The sequence below is a fragment of the Microcaecilia unicolor genome, chromosome 3 (genome assembly GCF_901765095.1).
Source record: "Microcaecilia unicolor chromosome 3, aMicUni1.1, whole genome shotgun sequence".
NCBI lineage: Eukaryota > Metazoa > Chordata > Amphibia > Gymnophiona > Siphonopidae > Microcaecilia > Microcaecilia unicolor.
Genome location: NC_044033.1, coordinates 457,764,015 through 457,784,652, shown reverse-complemented (window position 1 = coordinate 457,784,652; position 20,638 = coordinate 457,764,015). Strand labels below are relative to the sequence as shown.

Genomic DNA, 20,638 nt, shown 5'->3' with positions numbered 1-20,638 from the left:
GCATATTCATTTTAGATATACCCAGCAATTTTTTTTGGATGCCCTGAGAGCTGGGTTGGGAACCTATTTTAGATGTAGATATATTTATGGTACATCTAACATAGATTTCCAATTCAACCCTTGAGTTCTTCTTATAATTGTGCATTATAAGAACTTCACCTTCTGGTGTGTTGGCATAACACTAGGTGCTGTTGTATCTCAATCTGCTGTGTGGACTGGACATTGATGATCAACAAGTGTCCTGGGGATGGTTATTCTTGATGCTGGACACTCATTCTGTATGGCCAGAGGAAGTGTGCATATGCATATAGGGGGAGACTTTATATATGGCACTTAAAAAAAATTGGCACTGAAATCAGTGTTGACTAATCATATTCTATAATCAGAATACGCTTAGTTGATATCTCAGTGCATAAAACTACATGCATCCATTTACACCAATGAAAATGGGGCGTAAATCCCGGCACGCAGGTTTACACGCTCTGGGCCATATTCTATAACTAAGCATGTACATTTCAGAATGTCCACAAAACACCCATCTCCCCACCCATAACCATGCCCCTTTTTGCCTGTGCACATTTGAAGTTTGGCACAGTTTGTTACAGAATACTCATAGCAAATTGTGTGCATAAATTCTAATCAGTGTGAATTAGTGCTCATTGTTGTTAAGTGCTGTTATCAACGCTCATTAGCTTGTTAAGCTTATTAAGTTATACGCAGAGTTATAGAATCCACGTCGGATTCAGTGTGGGTCTCTAGGCATGTTATATAGAATCTGGGGCCTAGTGGCAAACAGTTCTATTTTATGTATATTTTATAACGGAGTGACTTGGAAAGAAACATTGATCCGGAATGATGGTAGGGCTGAGCTAAAATCCAAATCTAAAATTTAAGCGGTAAATATTCGGCCAGCGGTGGATAGTGTTGTGCTGACTATTGTCAGCATTATTCCCTGATATTCAGTGCCAGACCACGTCCAGGCTTTGGTACCAAATATCTGGTTTATGCAGCCCAGCTAACATATGGCTGCTTAAGTCGATATTCAGAACTTAAGTGGTCATGGGTTCCTGTCTACAGTTAGGACTGTGTTTTATGCGGTCCCATGCTGAATATCTTAACTAGTCAAGTGCTGACTCTATTCCTAGAATGCCCCCAAAATAGCCAACTTCACCAGACTAACCTTCGAAACAGTGGCTCATGTAATTAGAAAGTTCTCTTCCGCCCACTTCCAACTAGACACTTGCCCCAACTATATTATTATTATTATTTATTGCACTTGTATCCCACATTTTCCCACCTATTTGCAGGCTCAATGTGGCTTACAAAGACCTGTTATGGCATCACCATACCAGATTAAATAATCCAATTGGTGTTATAAAGAAGTTAATGAAGACAGGAGGATTTGTTCAAGCAGTTGTAGAAAAATAACATTCTGAGTAATGTTGGATAGGTGTTGTGTTATAGTTAGTTAAGGGTTCTCGAGGTAGGCTTTGTTAAAGAGGTAAGTCTTCAGGGATTTGGGGAAGTTGGTTAATTCGTTGATCACTGAACTCACAGCCCACCTTAATTACATGCTCGAAGAAGGCCTATTCCCACTAGACAAAGGAAACATTCTACTAACACCCCTTCCAAAAGTCACCAAGAAAAAAGCAGAAGAAATCACAAACTACAGGCCATTTGCATCCATACCCCTAACATCTAAGATGATGGAAGGCATGGAGGGGCATAATCGAATGGGGCGCCCAAGTTTTCCTGAGGACGTCCTCGCAGGAAGTCCCTGTGAAGGGGCGGGGAAACCTGTATTATCAAAACAAGATGGGCGACCATCTTTCATTTCGATAATACTGTCGGGGACGCCCAAATCTCAACATTTAGGTCGACCTTAGAGATGGTCGTCCCCAATTTTCGGCGATAATGGAAACCGAGGACGCTCATCTCAGAAACGACCGAATCCAAACCATTTGGTCGTGGGAGGAGCCAGAATTCGTAGTGCACTGGTCTCCCTGACATGCCAGGACACCAACTGGGCACCCTAGGGGGCACTGCAGTGGACTTCAGAAAAAGCTCCCAGGTGCATAGCTCCCTTACCTTGTGTGCTGAGCCCCCCCAAAACGCACTCCTCACAATTGTAAACCACTACCATAGCCCTTAGGGATGAAGGGGGCACCTAGATGTGGGTTCAGTGGGTTTTGGAGGGCTCACATTTACTACCACAAGTATAACAGGTAAGGGGGGGGGGGTGGGCCTGGGTCCGCCTGCCTGAAGTGCACTGCAGTACCCACTGAAACTGCTCCAGGGACCTGCATGCTGCTGTCATGGAGCTGGGTATGATATTTGAGGCTGGCATAGAGGCTGGAAAAATATTTTTTAAATTTTTTTTTAGGGTGGGAGATGGTTAGTGACCACTGGAGGAGTAAGGGGCGGTCATCTCCGATTCCCTCCGGTGGTCATCTGGTCATTTAGAGCATATTTTTGTGGCTTGGTGGTAAAATAAAAAAGGACCATGTAAAGTCGGCCAAGTGTTCGGCAGGGACGCCCGTCTTTTTTCCATTATCGGCCGAGGATGCCCATGTGCTAAGCACGCCCCAGTCCCGCCTTCGCTATGCTTCCAACATGCCCCCATGAACTTTGGTTGTCCCCGTGACAGAAAGCAGTTGAAGACGGCCAAAATCGGCTTTCGATTATGCCGATTTGGGCGACCCTGGGAGATGGGCGTCCTTCTCTTTCGAAAATAAGCCTGATAGTGGCTAATCAACTAACAGAATTCCTTACCAAATTCACCATACTGCATGAATCTCAATCTGGCTTCAGACCCCAGCATAGTACGGAAACAGTACTAGTCACACTCCTATCTAGATTCAAACAGGAAATAGCAATGGGCAAAAACACCCTCCTACTCCAATTTGACCTATCGAGTGCATTTGACATGGTTGACCACCACACAGTGTTGAAAATACTCAACAAGATAGGAATCACAGGAAAAGTACTTACCTGGATTAAGGGATTTTTGACCTCCAGGACCTACCAAGTTAAATCAAACTTGGATATCTCCCCACCATGGAAAGCGGAATGTGGAGTACCACAGGGTTCACCACTCTTGCCCATATTATTCAACCTTATGATGACCCCACTTGCCAAATCATTAACTAAACAAGGCCTCAACCCATTTCTATACATAGATGACATCACAATCTACCTTCCCTTCAAACAGAACCCCACTGAAATCAAGGAAATAACAAACAGCATGACTATCATGGAATCATGGGCAGCGGCATTCAAGTTAAAACTCAACAGGGAAAAAAACTCAATGTCTTATTCTCTCTTCCCAATATAACACAGAAGGCCCCACTGCCATAAATGCCCTAGGTTCATCTCTCCCAATCTCAGATAACCTGAAAATTCTAGGTGTAACAATAGACCGCAGCCTAACATTCAACAACCAAGCTAAGAACACGACAAAGAAAATATTCCACACAATGTGGAAACTCAAACGCATAAAACCTTACTTCCCTAGGAACATATTCCGCAACATGGTCCAAACAATGGTGCTGGCCCACGTAGACTACTGCAATGGAATCTGCACGGGTTGCAAAGACCAAATCATAAGAAAATTACAGACAGCACAAAACACAGTAGCCAGACTTATCTATGAAAAATCATATTTCAATAGTGCGAAACCCCTACTACAAAGCCTACACTGGCTACCAATTAATGCATGAATAACTTTCAAGATATGCTCAATCGTACACAGAATTATCTATGGCCTAGCACCGGACTACATGACCGCACTAATTGATCTACCCATAAGAAACGTGATAAATACAACAAGATCATACTTAACCCTCCACTACCCCAGATGCAAAGGCCTGAAATACAAATCGTCGTACACCTCCAGCTTCTCTTTTATAGGCACCCAACTCTGGAACTCATTGCCAAAAGACGTGAAACTCATGAACAACTACCTAAACTTCTGGGGAAACCTAAAAACACGCCTTTTCAGAAAGTCCCTTCCTCTACATCGTCATAACCTCTCAACCACAAAAACATTACACAAAACAACCTCATAAATGAAAACCTACGATGCATTCCTCACTCCTGCAAATGCCACCTATTCTTCCTATCTGTTATGTAAATGCATTCTACGCTACTACTGATCATTTAAGCCTGAAATTTTGTAATCGACTGTCTTGTACTATGTAAGCCACATTGAACCTACCAAAGTTTGGGAAAATGTGGGATACAAATGCAATAAATAAATAAATAAACTTTCACTTAGACGCTAACTGCTAATTTTCAGTGGGAATAACCAGTTAAGTGCCACTGAAAATTAGCGTAGAGCCCTGAATATGCGATTTAACCACTCGGCGGCTGCCTAGTTAAATCATTTTGAATATTAACCAGTAAGTGCCAGCTCTTGTGATTTTAGCATAGGACACTCAACCTGCTTCTTTGAATTGCAAAAGCAAATGACCAATATCAACAAATACCAACTCTTGTGATTTTAGCATAGAACACTCAACCTGCTTCTTAAAAAAAGTTTTGTGCATCATCCTATGATTTTACCTTTGAAAGCTCCTCCTGATTTCAACCCATAGTTGCTAGTGAAGAAAAAGAGCAGTATAAGGAGGAACAGAAAAGTGCTGTAGGCAGGAATGCAAGGGCCCAAGCCCCAGAGCAGGAGGGATGATGTCTGAGAATGCTGTTATCGTCCAACTTCTGCATCTGATTGACACTCTTCTCATGAGAACCTGTTGACTTCAAGAGATAACTCACTCTTCAGAGGCCCTTTTTCCTATAGCTACATCTGCTGCTGGCATATTAAGACAGATTAAACATACATTGAGGAAGAAAAGCAGGAGAAACTTGTATGAAAGAGCTTGAACAGGAAGGAATATATGAATAGAACAGGCTTGTCCAACCCATGGCCCACCAACCTCTTTTTCTTGGCCAGCAAAAGCTCCCAGTGAAGTCTTCAGATAGGATCCGCTTCCCTGCCGCAACTGGTTTCACGACGTGTTTGAGCTGTGTGGCACCAGAAGTTGAGGCTGTTCCTGCGGTATCAAGTCTCTGGACTTCATACCGTGGGAAAAGTCTCAACTTCTGGTGCCATATGGTTCAACCTCCTGGAGCCACTCACGGCAGGGAAGTAAGTCTCTATCAGGTGCGAGGGAATGAGACAGGGTGAAGGCGGTGTCTGGCAGGGTACTGAGTTATGTTTTTCTGAGAATATTTTTCCTCATTTTTGAATGTTGCAGAAAAAAGAATTATACTGGCTCTGCTCAATGTACCCGGTGAGAGTTAGGATTATGTGTGGGGTAGGGATTGGAGTTAGTGGGGTACTGGAGGAAGGGATTATAATGGCAAGAGATGGGATGTTATAAGAAACAAGACCATCATCTTCACAGTATGTATTGTTTTCCTATTTTCAGGGGAAGAGAAGGGGAATTCTTATTTGTGTTGGTGCACTTTGACGATAACAGCATTGGGTTTAATTGAATGAGAAATGCTGTTATTTTACATGTTTGATGTTCTTATGTTACTCCTCAATTAAAAAAAAAAGATTAAAGTTAAAATTATCTTCCAGAAACAGACATTTAAAAAATCACCGAAGCCTGTTTGCTTTCATTTTCAGTGCCCAATGCTTGAAAATCTGCTGTCTGATATCATTAAACATTAATTATGAAGTCAACCTTAAATTGCACTTAAAAGAAAAATGAGTGTATGATTGTCTTTTGATGTGTTCTTGCATTGCTAATCCAGAGTCCTGAATCACACCCAGACTACAAATCTACTGTGTGATTTTAAGATCAGTATAATTAAACAACAATTATGAAGGGAAATAATGATACAGTTAGTGATTAATGATAATAAGCTTGGTTTTGGATAGATTCAGAGCCAATTATTAATTTATAATGTTGCAAAAGGAATATGTCAGTTTTTGAAATTTATATCTGCTCTCTATATTTATGCAATACAGAGGGACAAGCATCACTTTTTGTTTTTCTGATGTACTGTATTCAGAGTGTGGTTTCTTGGGGGGTTCAGGAAGATATTGGACTATGGAGCTAGGCCTTTCTGAGAGCCAAGTTTTAACATACTTGTATTATTTCCTGAATACTGTTGCATTATTTTGATTTTTTTGGCACTTAATTAATGGAGTGTATTCAGTGAAGGCTGGGGGGAGGGGGTAATGAGAGAGAGAGAGAAAGGGTGAAGGCAGGGGGGATACATATGAGAGAGGGAGAATGGGTGACGGCAGGTTAGCATGGGAGAGAAAGAGAATGTATGAGTGTGCTCACGCATACATGCACATGTCTTGGCCCACCAAATGTTACAAAATATTAAATGTGTACATGTGGCCCCTGATAAAAAAAAAAGGTTGGACAAGCCTGGAGTGGAAAAATCCAGCTCAAATTACTGAGTGAGTTATAAATAAATTAATTAATTAAATATAAAAATATATATAAATGCATATATATATTTATAAGACAGAAACGGATATTGAACGTAGTTTTATACAGAGTTTATCTTTTGTTCTTTTTTTTTTTTAATGATGTGATGCTAATAGAACCCACTAGAAAGAGCAGGCAGCAGCAACTGGAGTGGCAACTGAGAAAACCACTGCTGAGGCAGAGTGTTGGCATGCATTATTTAGTGAAACTGTGCACTTAGGTGCCGATGATCAGAAGCCCCGCACTGTTTCCAACAGCACTCTAAAAGTATGGCTGGAATAACGCAGGGTTATAACCTTAATGCCAACTCCAAGTTGGTATAGGGTTTATAGCAGTAGCAGTGTGCTAGTTTGGCATGCTGCCCGCTGAGCATTGGGGAGGAATACTTTAGCGTTCAGAGTCTGGGACGCAAGCAAATGTGGGCACTGCCCAGCACTAATGGCCTCTAGCACCCGCATTTGCTTTTGATCATCTAGGCCTTAGTTCTCTGAGTTGCATAGAAATTGATGGAATCCAAGCATGGGGAGGTTTTTTTTGGGAGCACTATCTAAGTGCTAGCTGTGAATAATGTGAATTCACAATATTCCCTCCATTCAGAATATTATTTCACTAGGCATATTGGATGGTGGGTAGGAAAAAAATATTGAATGACCTTCACCAAATTTAGTAGACTGCAAGCTCGTGTACCCAGTATGGCTACTGTGCCACCGAGGTTTGTGCATGGGGTCTCAACTGCAGCAAACAGATGTTGACTCTGCTACCTATCATTGTAGGTAGGGCTCATCTCAACAAAGAGGGTCAATGGTGAGTAGAGGAATTTTGTGTATGAAGGTGGGAAGCAAGTGCTAGCTGGCTGGGTGGATGGTGTTTCTGCCGTTAGTACTGCTTGACAGCATGTCTGTTCTTTTTCCCTGCCCCTCTACATGTGGCACTCCCTTTTCTCTACCTCAGATCACCAGCTTATTCCTCCAGTACATCAGCACATTGGAGGGTGATGCTGCCCTTCTCATTTGGATCATAGAGACTTGCATGTACACTTCTTCTTTGATGACGGTTTTCAACCTATTTTCCCCTTGCACATGCACAAGTTCCAGCAGCTCTGTCAGTTACTCTTGCTGCCAAAAACACTCTTCTAAACTCCACTGTCAAGTTATTGACTATCAGAATGACAAAACCCAAGGTGGCTCTTTTGGAATTGAATTACAGTGTCTCTTTGAACTGATTCAGGATTTCTTCAATATCTACCTTGAGTCACATGTCTCCAATCCTGACACCCTAGGGAGCTTTTAATACTGATCTTGGTCCCCAGTCAAGCGTTATGGAGAGCTGCCCATTGCATTATTAACCTCTCCGGTATCAGCTAAGTAGAATTCCACCTAGTGCGGCCCCACTGTGGCAAGGCTTGCAGTAGAGCTCGCAGATGTCTGAGTGTGTGGCTTCTACTGTGAGAGTAAAACTGGGGCATGCAAGAAGCAAAGTGCATGCAAATTTAATGTACGGCAAATGTGTGTGTGTGTGTGGGGGGGGGGGGGGTGTGCTGGATGCATTCGCACAACATGTCACAGTAAGCATGGCTTCTTGTGTGCATGTCCAAATCAAAAATAAAAGTGTCGGCTCACATTGGTGCTTGTTTTTCTGTGTCTAAATATGAGCCTTGCATAAATTGTTTGCAGTTGAAATTTTTGAGATCCTCATTTTTAGACGCAGATGAACAGGAGCTGATATGTGCTTTCACTTTCAGTTTTGTTCAGACATGCGCACATGTTTGTTGCTTATCAACTACCTTTAAACCTTACATGGGCTACCTTCTGCTTGCATAACAAGCCAAAACCAGAACTTAAATGTAAAATAATGGCAAGAAATCCTCTCCACAAAATCTTCTACGCTACCTTGGAAAAATTCTCACATTGTGCATGCATCAGAAGTGGGCGGTGTACTCTCTGCATTGCACAGAACACCTTACTTAGCTCATTAGAATACATTTGTCCACATTTATCCACTCCTACCCTATCTGAGATAATATTTAACTATCTCTGACATTATGTGCAACTTTTCTTTAAATTAGTCACCTTACTTTCTAACTCTTCTTACTGTCTTACCTATCTATATGTTCCATCTTTGCTTTACCCTTCACTATCAATTAAAATATTCTATTACATATTGTGTTAACATTGTAAGTAGTATAGTATGCCATACTTTGTATTGTTATTTGAATATTTTTACTGCTGTAATTGCCTATTGCTCATGTTTGATCTATTCTTAGTATACACCGCCTTGAGTGAATTCCTTCAAAAAGGTGGTAAATAAATCCTAATAATAAAATAAATAAAATTTTAATAAACTTGAGCTGTGTTTTCCTGCACAAGCTAACACCCGTGTACAATTCCTCTGTGCAATTCTTGGCGCATACAACCCACATTCAGCCTGCGGGAAATCCGTAGCTAAGCCTGGAGTTGCTTTCTCCATTGGCCCTGAATTATCTGGTGGACAGGTGACTCTGCTGTTTCCTGCTTCTCATGCAGCTCATGCCTACTCTTCACTCAGGTGTAATTATCCCATTTATTTATTAGGATTTATGTACCACCTTTTTGAAGGAATTCACTCAAGGTGGTGTACAGCAAGAACAACTCAAACATAAGCTATAGACAATTACAGCAGTAAAAATATTCAAATAACAATACAAATATGGCATTGTTGGCACTTCTCAATCTGTACCTTTAGAGCATGGTTGCCAGTCTCCTTGCTCCCCAGGCCAAAGGAGTCCCTTACTATCACATACAGCAAGTACAAAGCCATAAAAGATTCTTCTTCCTTACTGCCTTATCCATATCTTCTTCCTATCTGTGTTTTCTCAATCAGTTGCTAGTTATCCTCATTGCCTTTATTTCTGCTACAGACTGTGGTTAGGCTGTTATCCATCACCTGGGTTTGGAGGACAGCCAACTTTACCCTATTGCTGGTACATTTCCACTATACCTATAACCTGCCCCTGCCTCAGTCTATTTGCCACCAATGTAGTCAGGCACAGGTCGGCATAGGTAGCAATATGGGTGTATTTTCAAAGCACTTAGACTTACAAAGTTCCATAGTAACCTATTGAACTTTGTAAGTCTAAGTGCTTTGAAAATGAGCCCCTATAGTATTCCAGATATTCCTGGTAAAATGCACGATACTACCTTTTGTGTTGGCCAGGTATGCCTGTAACCAGATAAGGCACTGGGTGGTTATACAAGCTGGGAACCACACTCTTACTAAAACATTGTCCTGGAAGGCACTCTTAAACCCCTTGTTCTTGAATACCTGCAGGGCCTGGTCCTCCATTGGAAAGAGGCTGTCATCTCAGCATGGGAAATGGCTTCCCTCTTTTATGTAGCTTTCCTGCTGCTGCTGCTGCTTGGAGTGCAGGATGGAGTCATTAGCATTGTATATGCTTCCTACCTTGAGTCTAGCTCAAAGCCAAGGGCCAATGCTCTGCAAACAATGCTGCATGCTACTGTTTGAAGAATTGGTGCAAGAATGTCAAATGTATGGAAACTCTTCAGTCTTAAGGCCAGACAAGCAGACTATCAATCCAGTGGATTGTCACACCAATGTAAAAATTTCCATGGGATGTCCCAGTGGCGTAGCTACGTGGGGCCTGAGGGGGCCTGGGCCCCCGTAGATTTCCTCCTGGACCCCTCTCCCGATGACCCTCTCCCCCCGCGAACCCTCCCCCGTCGTCGCCTACCTTCAGTTTTGCTGGCGGGGGACCCCAATCCCCGCCAGCCGACGTCCTCTTCGTCCTGCAGACAGTGAAAAAAGTCTTTGTTCTTCTGTTGCATGCTGACGTCCTCCGGCTGTTGCATGCTTCGGCCCCCCTAACCCCCCTAGCATCCCCTCAAATGGAGCCCTGGTGGCCCAGTGGGTCACAAATCAACCCCCCCCCCCCACCCTGGTGGTCTAGCGGTCCTCTTCCCCACCCCCTACCTTTGTTGGAGGAGGGAGGTGGCCTCCCTCCCTCCTCTTCCATCGGCGCCGCCTCGAAAATGGCTACGCCCAATCCTGCCTGTGCATCCTGGGATGCACTGGGCGGGGCTTCATACCATATAAGGGAGAAACTCCATGCCATCCTTGCCTGATTTAAAGTCCTAACCTTTGCAGCTGAGACTTTCAACTTTAAAAAAAAAAATCATTTTCCTAATTTTAAGTTACCCTTTCAAAAATTAAATGCTGCTACAGTTTTTAAGTGAAATTTGATCATTTTATGATCACTGTTTCCCAGCTGACTCAACACAATTATCTCTTGTACTAAGTCCTGTATTCCAGTAATGACTAGATCTCAAATAGCTCCTCCTTTTGTCAGTTCCTGATAAAGTTTGTTTGAGAGGTCTTAGAACAAGAATGGATGATAAGACAAAATTCTAATGGTTGGGTGAGTTATGCAGATTCTTTACGATTTATCATTGTTTAGTCCTTGGATATAACTTATTTCTGGACTTGATTTATATGACAAAGTTGCTGATATAATGGCAATGATAACTGAAGAATTTACATAAACATTTTCTTCACTAGAATCATAACTGTCATAAATACAGATTAAAGGATTATGTACAGAATGTATGACAGCAATAACCTGTTTAATATTTGAGGTAGAATTTATTCTCCATATCAAAATTATGAATGTTTTCTCTATGTTGCAGGTTTTGAAAGATCATGGACAGGATTTTCTTGTTGGGAACCAAATGAGTATTGCCGATGTACAGCTACTGGAAGCCATGTTAATGGTGGAGGAGAAAAGAGCCAATGTTCTCTCTGACTTCCCTGTGCTACAAGTATGATATAATTTTTCCAAATTGAGCAAGTCACAGGATAAGCAATGTGAAACTGGCAGCCTGTGTATAGGCAATGAGGGGCCCTTTTACAAAACGTCGATAAGCCGAACGCAGTGACGTTCCTAGGGTGGCTGACACCCGGGGCGGATCGCCGATGTGCCCCCCCCGGATGCAGCACGACCTCCCCACCCCCGGCGAAAGGACACCCCCTCCCCCCTGGCGAAAGGACACCCGGGTGCATTTTTACCTGCTGGGGGGGGGGGGGGTGTGCCGCGCGCCTGTCGGCTTCGCTCGTTCCATGCTCCCTCTGCCCCGGAACAGAAGTAACCTGTTCCGGGGCAGAGGGAGCACGGAACGAGCGGAGCCGACAGGCGCGCGGCACCCCCCCAGCGGCGTGCACCCGGGGCAGACCACCACCACCGCCCCCCCTTGGTACGCCACTGGCCCAACGCGAGCTTATCACTCGCTAAAAGGGAGGTACCATTGGGCTACCACAGGCGTTCCCACCCCCTGTGCGTGCCATATCTGGCACTACAAAAATATTTTAATTTTTTTTGTAGCACCAGATATTTTCGTAGCTCTGGTGTGTACCCAGCAGTAATCGGGCAGTGCCAAGCACTGCCTGGTTACCGTTGGGTTAGTGCAGGAGCCCTTACCGCTGCCTCAGTAGGTAGTGGTACATGCTCCACCCTCCGAAATGGCTGTGGGGCAAGTGCTTCACTGCCACATGGCCATTTCCTGAAAAAACAAAAGACCTGCATTTTATCCGCTGCGGTAAAAGGGGGCCTTGGCACATGTCAAAAGCATGCACTGGCACCAACACAGGCCCTCTTTTGCTGCAGGGGCCCTGAGTGATTACTCACCAAAAATAATTTCACAGAGAGGAAGAGCAAATTTGCTCTCCTAAGTCCAGTGTCAAGATCTTGGTCTTACAGTGTTTTGTCCATGAGTCTGTTCCAAACCAGTGGTGTAGCTACATGGGGGCCTGGGCCCCCCCAACTTTCATGTGGGCCCTTGATTTTGCTGGCGGAGGTCCCCAACCACCGCCAGCTGAAGCGTTGTCCAGCACCGGTCTCTGCCGCCGCCTCGTTGACTGCCCTGCTCTGTTTTCCCCTCATGTCCTGCACGCTCCTTTTAGTGAAACTGAACATGCTCAATTTCACTAAAAGGAGTGTGCAGGATGTGAGGGGAAGACGGAGCAGGGCAGGCAATGCGGTGGCGCCAGAGACTGGTGCTGGACAACACTTCAGCTGCCAGGGTTGGGGACCCCCACCAACCAAGGGATTTGCTGCGGCAGTGGGTGGGAAGTGGCAGGTCAGCGGGGGGGGGGGGGGGGCAGCAGACCAAAATTTGCCCCCCACCTCAGGCTCTGATCCCTTCCCCTCCTTGCAATCTGAAGCTGAAAGAATAGGATAGGCGAAGGGTGAGGATCTGATTGGGTGGGCAAGTGAAAGATGCTAATTATAGGGAGGCGGGGGATGGGTTAATGACAATGCCGCTCAGTGCACCATCTATTTTTGATAGATGCCACCACTGATTTGGATAGACTAGAGAAGTAGCTTAATGGTCACTGCAGAGGGCTGAGAAGCTGGGGAACAGGGCTCAATTCCCACTGTAGCTCCTTGTGACCCTGGGCAAGTCATCCAACACTCCATTGCTCCAACTACAAAACAGATTATGAGCCCACCAGCAACAGAGAAAGTACTTGTATATAATATATATAAACCACTTTGGTTGTACCTAGCGTTACCTTATTTACCATGACAAGAAAGAGGACACCATTACAGCATTGTGATGATCCTGAAAATAGAACTGAGGCAGAAGAGAAAGAAATGAAGTTGGAACAAAAGGATATGAAGGTACCCAGAGAGAAAAGACAACCCCAAATCACATATGTTGAAGCACATACCAGGAAATGTACATGGAAAGCGATGGCCACAAATGCTCGCAGTCTAAGCAATAAAGTTCATGACCTTCAAGCCCTGATGTTGGAGGCAGGCTTAGACCTTGTTGCAATCACAGAGACATGGCTAAATGGTTCCCATGAATGGGATGCAAACATACCAGGCTATAATCTATTTAGGAAGGATAGAGAGAATCGTAAAGGTGGAGGAGTAGCTCTGTATGTGAGAAATGATATCACGGCGACCAAAATGACAGGGACCTGGGGAAAGGAAGAAGTGATATGGATCACCTTAAAAAGAGAGGATAGAACCTCTGTACACGTGGGTATTGTCTATAGACCTCCAAAACAATTGGAGGAATTAGATAAAGACCTTATCGCAGATATTAAAAAGTTGGGAAACAAGAGAGAGGTGCTGTTGCTGGGAGATTTCAATCTGCCGGATGTAGATTGGAAGGTTCCGTCTGCAGAATCGGAAAGAAGTAGAGAGATCGTGGATGCTTTCCAAAGCGGTTTGCTCAGACAAATGGTGACGGAACCCACGAGGGAGGGAGCGACGCTGGATCTGGTGCTCACGAATGGGGATAGCGTGTCAAGTATTCAAGTGGGTGCCCACCTAGGCGGCAGTGACCATCAAATGGTTTGGTTTGATATTACAGCTAAAGTGGAGCACGGCCACTCAAAACTCAAAGTCCTGGACTTCAAGCGTGCTGACTTTAGTAAAATGGGGGAATACCTGAGGAAGGAGATGATGGGCTGGGAGGAAATACGAGAAGTGGAAGGACAGTGGTCCAGGCTGAAGGAAGCTATAAATAGGGCCACGAACCTTTATGTAAGGAAAGTAAATAAATGCAAGAGAAAAAGGAAACCGATATGGTTCTCCAAGCAAGTGGCTGAGAAAATAAAGGCTAAAGAGTTGGCGTTCCAGAAATACAAAAAAACTCAAGAAAAGGAACACGAGGAGGAATACCGGATGAAAATGAAAGAAGCCAAGAGAGAGATACGTCTGGCGAAAGCGCAAGCGGAAGAACAAATGGCTAGAAATGTAAGAAGGGGTGACAAAAATTTCTTCAGGTATATTAGTGAAAGAAGAATGACTAAAAAGGGAATTGTGAGACTAAAAGATACTGCGAACCGCTATCTGGATAATGATGAAGAAAAAGCAAATTTGCTAAATAGATACTTTTGTTCTGTTTTCACAGAAGAAAATCCTGGAGAAGGACCGCGATGGAGTGCAAAAAAGTACAAATGAGATTGAAGTGGATAGAGCACCGTTCACGGAAGAGAATGTGTATGAACAACTTGAAAAGCTAAAGGTGGACAAAGCCATGGGACCGGATGGGATCCACCCCAGGATATTGAGGGAGCTCAGAGAGGTTCTGGCGAGTCCTCTTAAAGATTTGTTTAATATATCCTTGCAGACGGGAGAGGTTCCGAGGGATTGGAGAACGGTGGAAGTGGTCCCTCTTCACAAAAGTGGTGATAGGGAAGAAGCTGGAAACTACAGGCCGGTAAACCTCACTTCAGTTATTGGAAAAGTAATGGAAGCGATGCTGAAGGAAAGGATAGTAAATTTCCTGGAAGCCAATAAGTTGCAAGATCCGAGACAACATGGTTTTACCAAAGGGAAATCGTGCAAACAAATCTCATTGAATTCTTTGATTGGGTGACAGGAGAATTGAATAAGGGACGAGCTATGGACGTAATCTACTTAGATTTCAGCAAAGCTTTTGACACGGTTCCCCACAGGAGGCTCTTAAATAAACTGGATGGGCTGAAGATAGGACCCGAAGTGGTGAACTGGATTAGGAACTGGCTGAGGGACAGAAGCCAGAGGGTGGTGGTGAATGGAATTCGCTCGGAGGAAGGAAAGGTGAGTAGTGATGTGCCTCAAGGATCGGTGCTGGGACCAATTCTGTTCAGTATATTTGTGAGTGACATTGCCGAAGGGTTAGAAGGTAAAGTTTGCCTATTTGCGGATGATACTAAGATCTGTAATAGAGTGGACACCCAGGAGGGAGTGGAAAACATGAAAAAGGATCTGAGGAAGCTAGAAGAATGGTCTAAGGTTTGGCAATTAAAATTCAACGCGAAGAAATGCAAAGTGATGCACTTAGGGAATAGAAATCCTCGGGAGACGTATGTGTTAGGCGGGGAGAGTCTGATAGGAACGGATGGGGAGAGGGATCTTGGGGTGATAGTATCTGAGGATCTGAAGGCGACGAAACAGTGTGACAAGGCGGTGGCCGTAGCTAGAAGGTTGTTAGGCTGTATAGAGAGAGGTGTGACAAGCAGAAGAAAGGGGGTGTTGATGCCCCTGCATAAGTCGTTGGTGAGGCCCCACCTGGAGTATTGTGTTCAGTTTTGGAGGCCGTACCTTGCGAAGGATGTAAAAAGAATTGAAGCGGTGCAAAGAAAAGCTACGAGAATGGTAAGGGATTTGCGTTACAAGACATATGAGGAGAGACTTGATGATCTGAACATGCATACTCTGGAAGAAAGGAGAAACAGGGGTGATATGATACAGACGTTCAAATATTTGAACGTCTGTATCATATCACCCCTGTTTCTCCTTTCTTCCAGAGTATACATGTTCAGGTCATCAAGTCTCTCCTCATATGTCTTGTAATGCAAACGAACCTTTTCCGGTGATGCGAAGGAGGTAGAACGAGAGGACATGAAATGAGATTGAAGGGGGGCAGACTCAAGAAAAATGTCAGGAAGTATTTTTTTCACGGAGAGAGTAGTGAATGCTTGGAATGCCCTCCCGCGGGAGGTGGTGGAAATGAAAACAGTAACAGAATTCAAGCACGCGTGGGATAAACATAAAGGAATCCTGTTCAGAAGGAATAGATCCTAAGGAGCTTAGCCGAGATTGGGTGGCACAGCCGGTGGCGGGAGGCGGGGACAGTTCTGGGCAGACTTATACGGTCAGTGCCAGTGGCGGTGGTGGGAGGCGGGGCTGGTGGTTGGGAGGCGGGGATAGTGCTGGGCAGACTTACACGGTCTGTGCCCTGAAAAGGACAGGTACAAATCAAGGTAAGGTATACACAAAAAGTAGCACATATGAGTTTATCTTGTTGGGCAGACTGGATGGACCATGCAGGTCTTTTTCTGCCGTCATCTACTATGTTACAAAATATAATTCAGCAACACCCCTGTCACACCTCCGCCCCACCACACCACACCCCTGCACTGCAGTGTCACCTTGACCCCCCCCCCCAAGAAGCCAGATTCCCTCCCTCTCCTCCATGTATGTCCCCTCCCCCAATCTTTTTCCAGTATCCCTCCACCCACCTTTTTTTTACAGCTCCCTCCCTCACTCCACCCACATGATTCCATTCACATCCTCTTCCTTCCTCTCCTGTACCTTATTGTGGTGCCCTGGTGATCTAGTGGCCTCTTTGGGGCAGGAAAGAGCTCCCTCTTTCCTGCCTGGTGCTGCTGCAGATCTCTTGTTCCTGGCGCCGTTTCAAAATTACTGTCAAGCGTTCAAGCGGTGACCTCGCAAGAGTAGGGTTACCATATGGCTCCAGAAAAAGGAGGACGGATTGAGCCAGTCAGGTTTTACTTCTATTGCTGTCAATGGAAGTAATTGAGCCAGCCGGGTTTTACTTCCATTGCTTTGAAAGCAATGGAAGTAAAACCCAGCTGGCTCAATCCGTCCTCCTTTTTCTGGAGCCATATGGTAGCCCTACGCAAGAGGGAAGTCTCGCAAGGCTGCCACTTGAACTCTTGGCAGCCATTTTGAAGTGGCACTAGAAGCGAGAGGTCTGCAGCAGTTCCGGACAGGAAAGAGGGGACTAGACCACCAGGGCACGAAAATAAGGTACAGGAGGGGAGGGGAGGATACCCTAAGGCCTACCCGCCCAACTGCAAGCCAGTCTGCCTGCCTGCAAACCTGGCAGGCTGGCAAAACCCTCCCGGATACCCCATGGTGTCCTCAAAAAGAGGACATATCTGGGTAAAACCAGACATATGGTAACCCTAGTTGTACCACAGAAAGGCAGTATGTTAGATGCCAGAAAACTGGTGTACATTTCATTTTTATATTTCACTGAAACCTTAATGAGACACTCTGTTATTTATGAGCCCTGAGGCCATTCAAACAGATAATTTGGGTGTTTGTGGCTTCTTTGTATGCACTTCTCTCCTCTGCTTCCCAATCCACAGCACGCTGTTAAAGGGTCCCTGGTGAGGGCTGAAACTACTCCCTCAAACACCTTCAGGCTTATATAGACCTCAAACACAACAAGGGAGCCATGGAGCAACTTATATAAAAATACCCATTTACTGGGCACTCTTCAAGCGAACAAAATTAAATCAAACACAGACCATAAAAATAAAAGTTAGACAATGACAAAAAATTGCTCAAAGTTCAGGTGTTCTCACTCTGGGCCTTGTGCAGACAGCTATTGTGGGCTGCACTGTGCAGTTAAGGGTCCTTTTACTAAGGTGTGCTAATGGATTTAGTGCGTGCTAATGATTAGCGTGTACTAAATGATATGATGTCCGTGATAGTCCTATGGGCATCTCATCATTTAGCTCGCACTAATCATTAGCGCAGTTTAAATCTGTTTGCACACCTTAGTAAAAGGGCCATGTAATGAGCTGTTTACCTACTCCTTAATGACTGCTGTATATAAAAATGGTTTCTGTGCTGAAGTTTACTCTCACGGTAGACATCAGTACACAGCACATTAAAATGTAAGATAAAGAGCCTATTAGTTTTCTCACAGTAACGATGATGTTTACCACAGGGGCAAGTCTGAGGCAGCGTAAAGATCCCCCCAGTCTGCATTGGTCCCATCTCCCTCCATTCTGCCTGACCAAATTTTAAAATAAAGTCCCTCTGGTAGCCTCCGCCCTTGATGTTACTCACTCCTGTTCTGCCCCCCCCCCCCCCAAAATTAAAATAAAACCTTGGTGTCTAGTTGCACACCTTCCTATCCATCACCAGCTTGAATTTTAAGAGAACTCCCTGGTGTTTTATGCCTTTCCCTCCCCTGGACTCTGTGGACCTGAATGAGGCAGGAGCAGTGCCCACTCACTCCTACCTCTGGTGCAGCCATCTTCAAAATAGCAGTGCCCTGCCCTACGCAGTGCATTCTACCATATTAGGGAATTTTACTCTTATATACCAGACTGGCCCCATCCAGTGCATTGTGCACCATTTTAAAGGTAGTTGCAACAATATATGTGGGACACAGTTTTAGTTGGGGTGAACTGCTAAATCATACAACCAGTCAAAACCCCTAAGCAATGACTTTCCTTGTTTTTATCGTGTCCTCAGAAAATGCATTTAGTCAGAAATTTGCAGTCATTCAGAATTATAAATCTTCATAGGTCCACATTTTTCTATTTTATAATTGTTTAAATGAACATTACTTCTTACCAACACTTGTAATTTTCACTCTTCGTGCTTCAAAAATATAACAAGGAAAGGTATTGCTTAGGGGTTTTGATTGGTAGTGATTTACCTAGCTTGCTTGCCACCCGGGGTGGGTTGCCGCTGCGCCTCCCCCTGCCCCAAGGCACATCACCCCCACACGAGGTGCATCACCCTCACTACCATTTCTCCTAGCAAGGGGATACATGGAGCAGTCACACAATTCTTGGCTCTGCTGGTCCCCTGCCATGGAATAGGAAGTAATGCCAGGCGAAGCCATGAGTCACACAACTGCTCCATGCACCCCCTTGCTGCCTGCACCCAGGATGGACCACCCTCACCGCCCCACCCTTGGTACGCTACTTTATTGACCATTTTGAAGATGACAGTGTGCATCGCTCCTACCTCTTTCAGGTAAAGGGGTTAAGGGGTGGCACTAAACACCAGAGAGTTCTTTTAAAATTTGAGTCAGGGAGGGGGAGGGGGTGTCACTAGATACCAGGGTTTTTTTTTTAATTTGGAGGGAGGGAGGGAGGGAGGGAGGTGTTTCAGTTATGTCAGGGGAGGATGGTAGACGGTGCCAAAAGACACCAGGGAATTTTATAGTCTGAGGTGGGGGAGTGGTCAGAGCGGGGGAAGGGAGGGGGCCCTTTGGCCCACCAAGCGTTGGGGAGGAGTGCACAGATTTCAAAAGAGCTACAGTAATTGCAATGACTGAGATTTAATGAAGTTTGGCTTTACTGGTTAGTTTTGGCTTGCTCCATGTCCAAAAGAGCTCCTATGAATGAGGTCTTACTGGTAGGCTGGTTAGAGGGGTACCAGTCTTTGCATATCAGAAATGAATATATGAGGCTAGCCAAATAGTCAGGTTTCATTGCCAGTGGAATTCCAAATCTGCTAGGATTGAAGGAGGTGAACTGATGCATACATTTTCTGGTGGATTATTTTCTTTCAAGATAAGATAGAGTCCATCAAAATCCAGAGTATGAAAGGACTTCTTGCATAGATGTTTATGTGGTATAGGAGCACTATTTCTTCATTTACATGAAGAGGTATGGCTACCTTCAGCAGGAATTTAGGATGAGTATGTAATACTACTTTATTATGATGAAATTGAGTGTAAGGTTTATACATGACTAAAGCTTGCAGTTCACTTTCTTCTAGCTGATGTAACCACTTTCAGGAAACCATTTTATAGGTTAGATAGCTGAGAGCTGAGGATTCCATGGACTCAAAAGTTGGCTTCATGAGAGATGTAAGGTGCCATGATACAGTTGGATTCTGTATTGGTGGTTGGCTGTCAAGAAGCCCTTTTCATAAATCTGGAAACAACTGGAAACTGGGAAGCCACAGCTTTATCTATGGCAGTATTCTTTAATGCAAGGCATGGGGGCCAATTGCAGCCCCTGGAGACCCTCATCATCTGTCTCTCTATCCATGTTTATGACAGAAAGGGGGAAGTGGATAGGGGAAAAGCTTGAAGGACAAGACATTTCTTAGTAGACAAATATAATGCATTTGGAAGTGCTCTCATCCTTCTGGATACGCCAAATGAAAAGTTTGAAGGTGGGCTGGTGGGGACAGATACTATCGACACAGGATGGTCAACAGTGTCACAACACTGCATAAGAACATATTGGAGGCTCTCCTTCAGCTCTTTAGGATCCAAAGTAGCCCCTACTTAAAAATTAGTGAAGGCCACTGATCTACAGGAACACAATAGGCTGTGAGTGCACTGAGAGACACTCTGATAGAGAATACTTGCAGCCCAGCACCAGATTGAACTCCCCCCCCCCCCGCCCTTTTTTCCCCTTTAAATGCATATATACATCTGTTGTAAGGCTTGCTTTCTGCCACTAAGATGTCTTGAATCTGAGGTGGTGCGGCTGTAGAGGCAACTACATACTGCTCAGTTTCCAACCTGTTACTGTTAGCAAGTTGAGGTAAGGATGCAGAAGAGAGTGCCCATTCTAAACTGTCAGTCAGAAAAGTTTGGAGCCTACACAGAGAAAGAACAGAATCTCTTTTGAGAAGAGGAAATCGTATTTTGATAGGGCCAATATGGTACTATGAGAATTATTTT

At 44.5% G+C, this 20,638-nt stretch overlaps 1 protein-coding gene across 4 annotated transcripts in view; it reads left to right on the top strand.

Annotated features, from left to right (window-relative positions):
• The window catches only part of LOC115467196 (glutathione S-transferase 3-like), an 87,256-nt gene that overhangs the window by 65,403 nt on the left and 1,215 nt on the right, over positions 1-20,638 (top strand). For all 4 annotated transcript variants that reach the window (XM_030198953.1, XM_030198954.1, XM_030198955.1 and 1 more), the window contains one exon: positions 11,132-11,263. In XM_030198953.1, the coding sequence (XP_030054813.1) occupies positions 11,132-11,263 (132 nt within the window). The remainder of the gene's footprint in view (positions 1-11,131; positions 11,264-20,638) is intronic.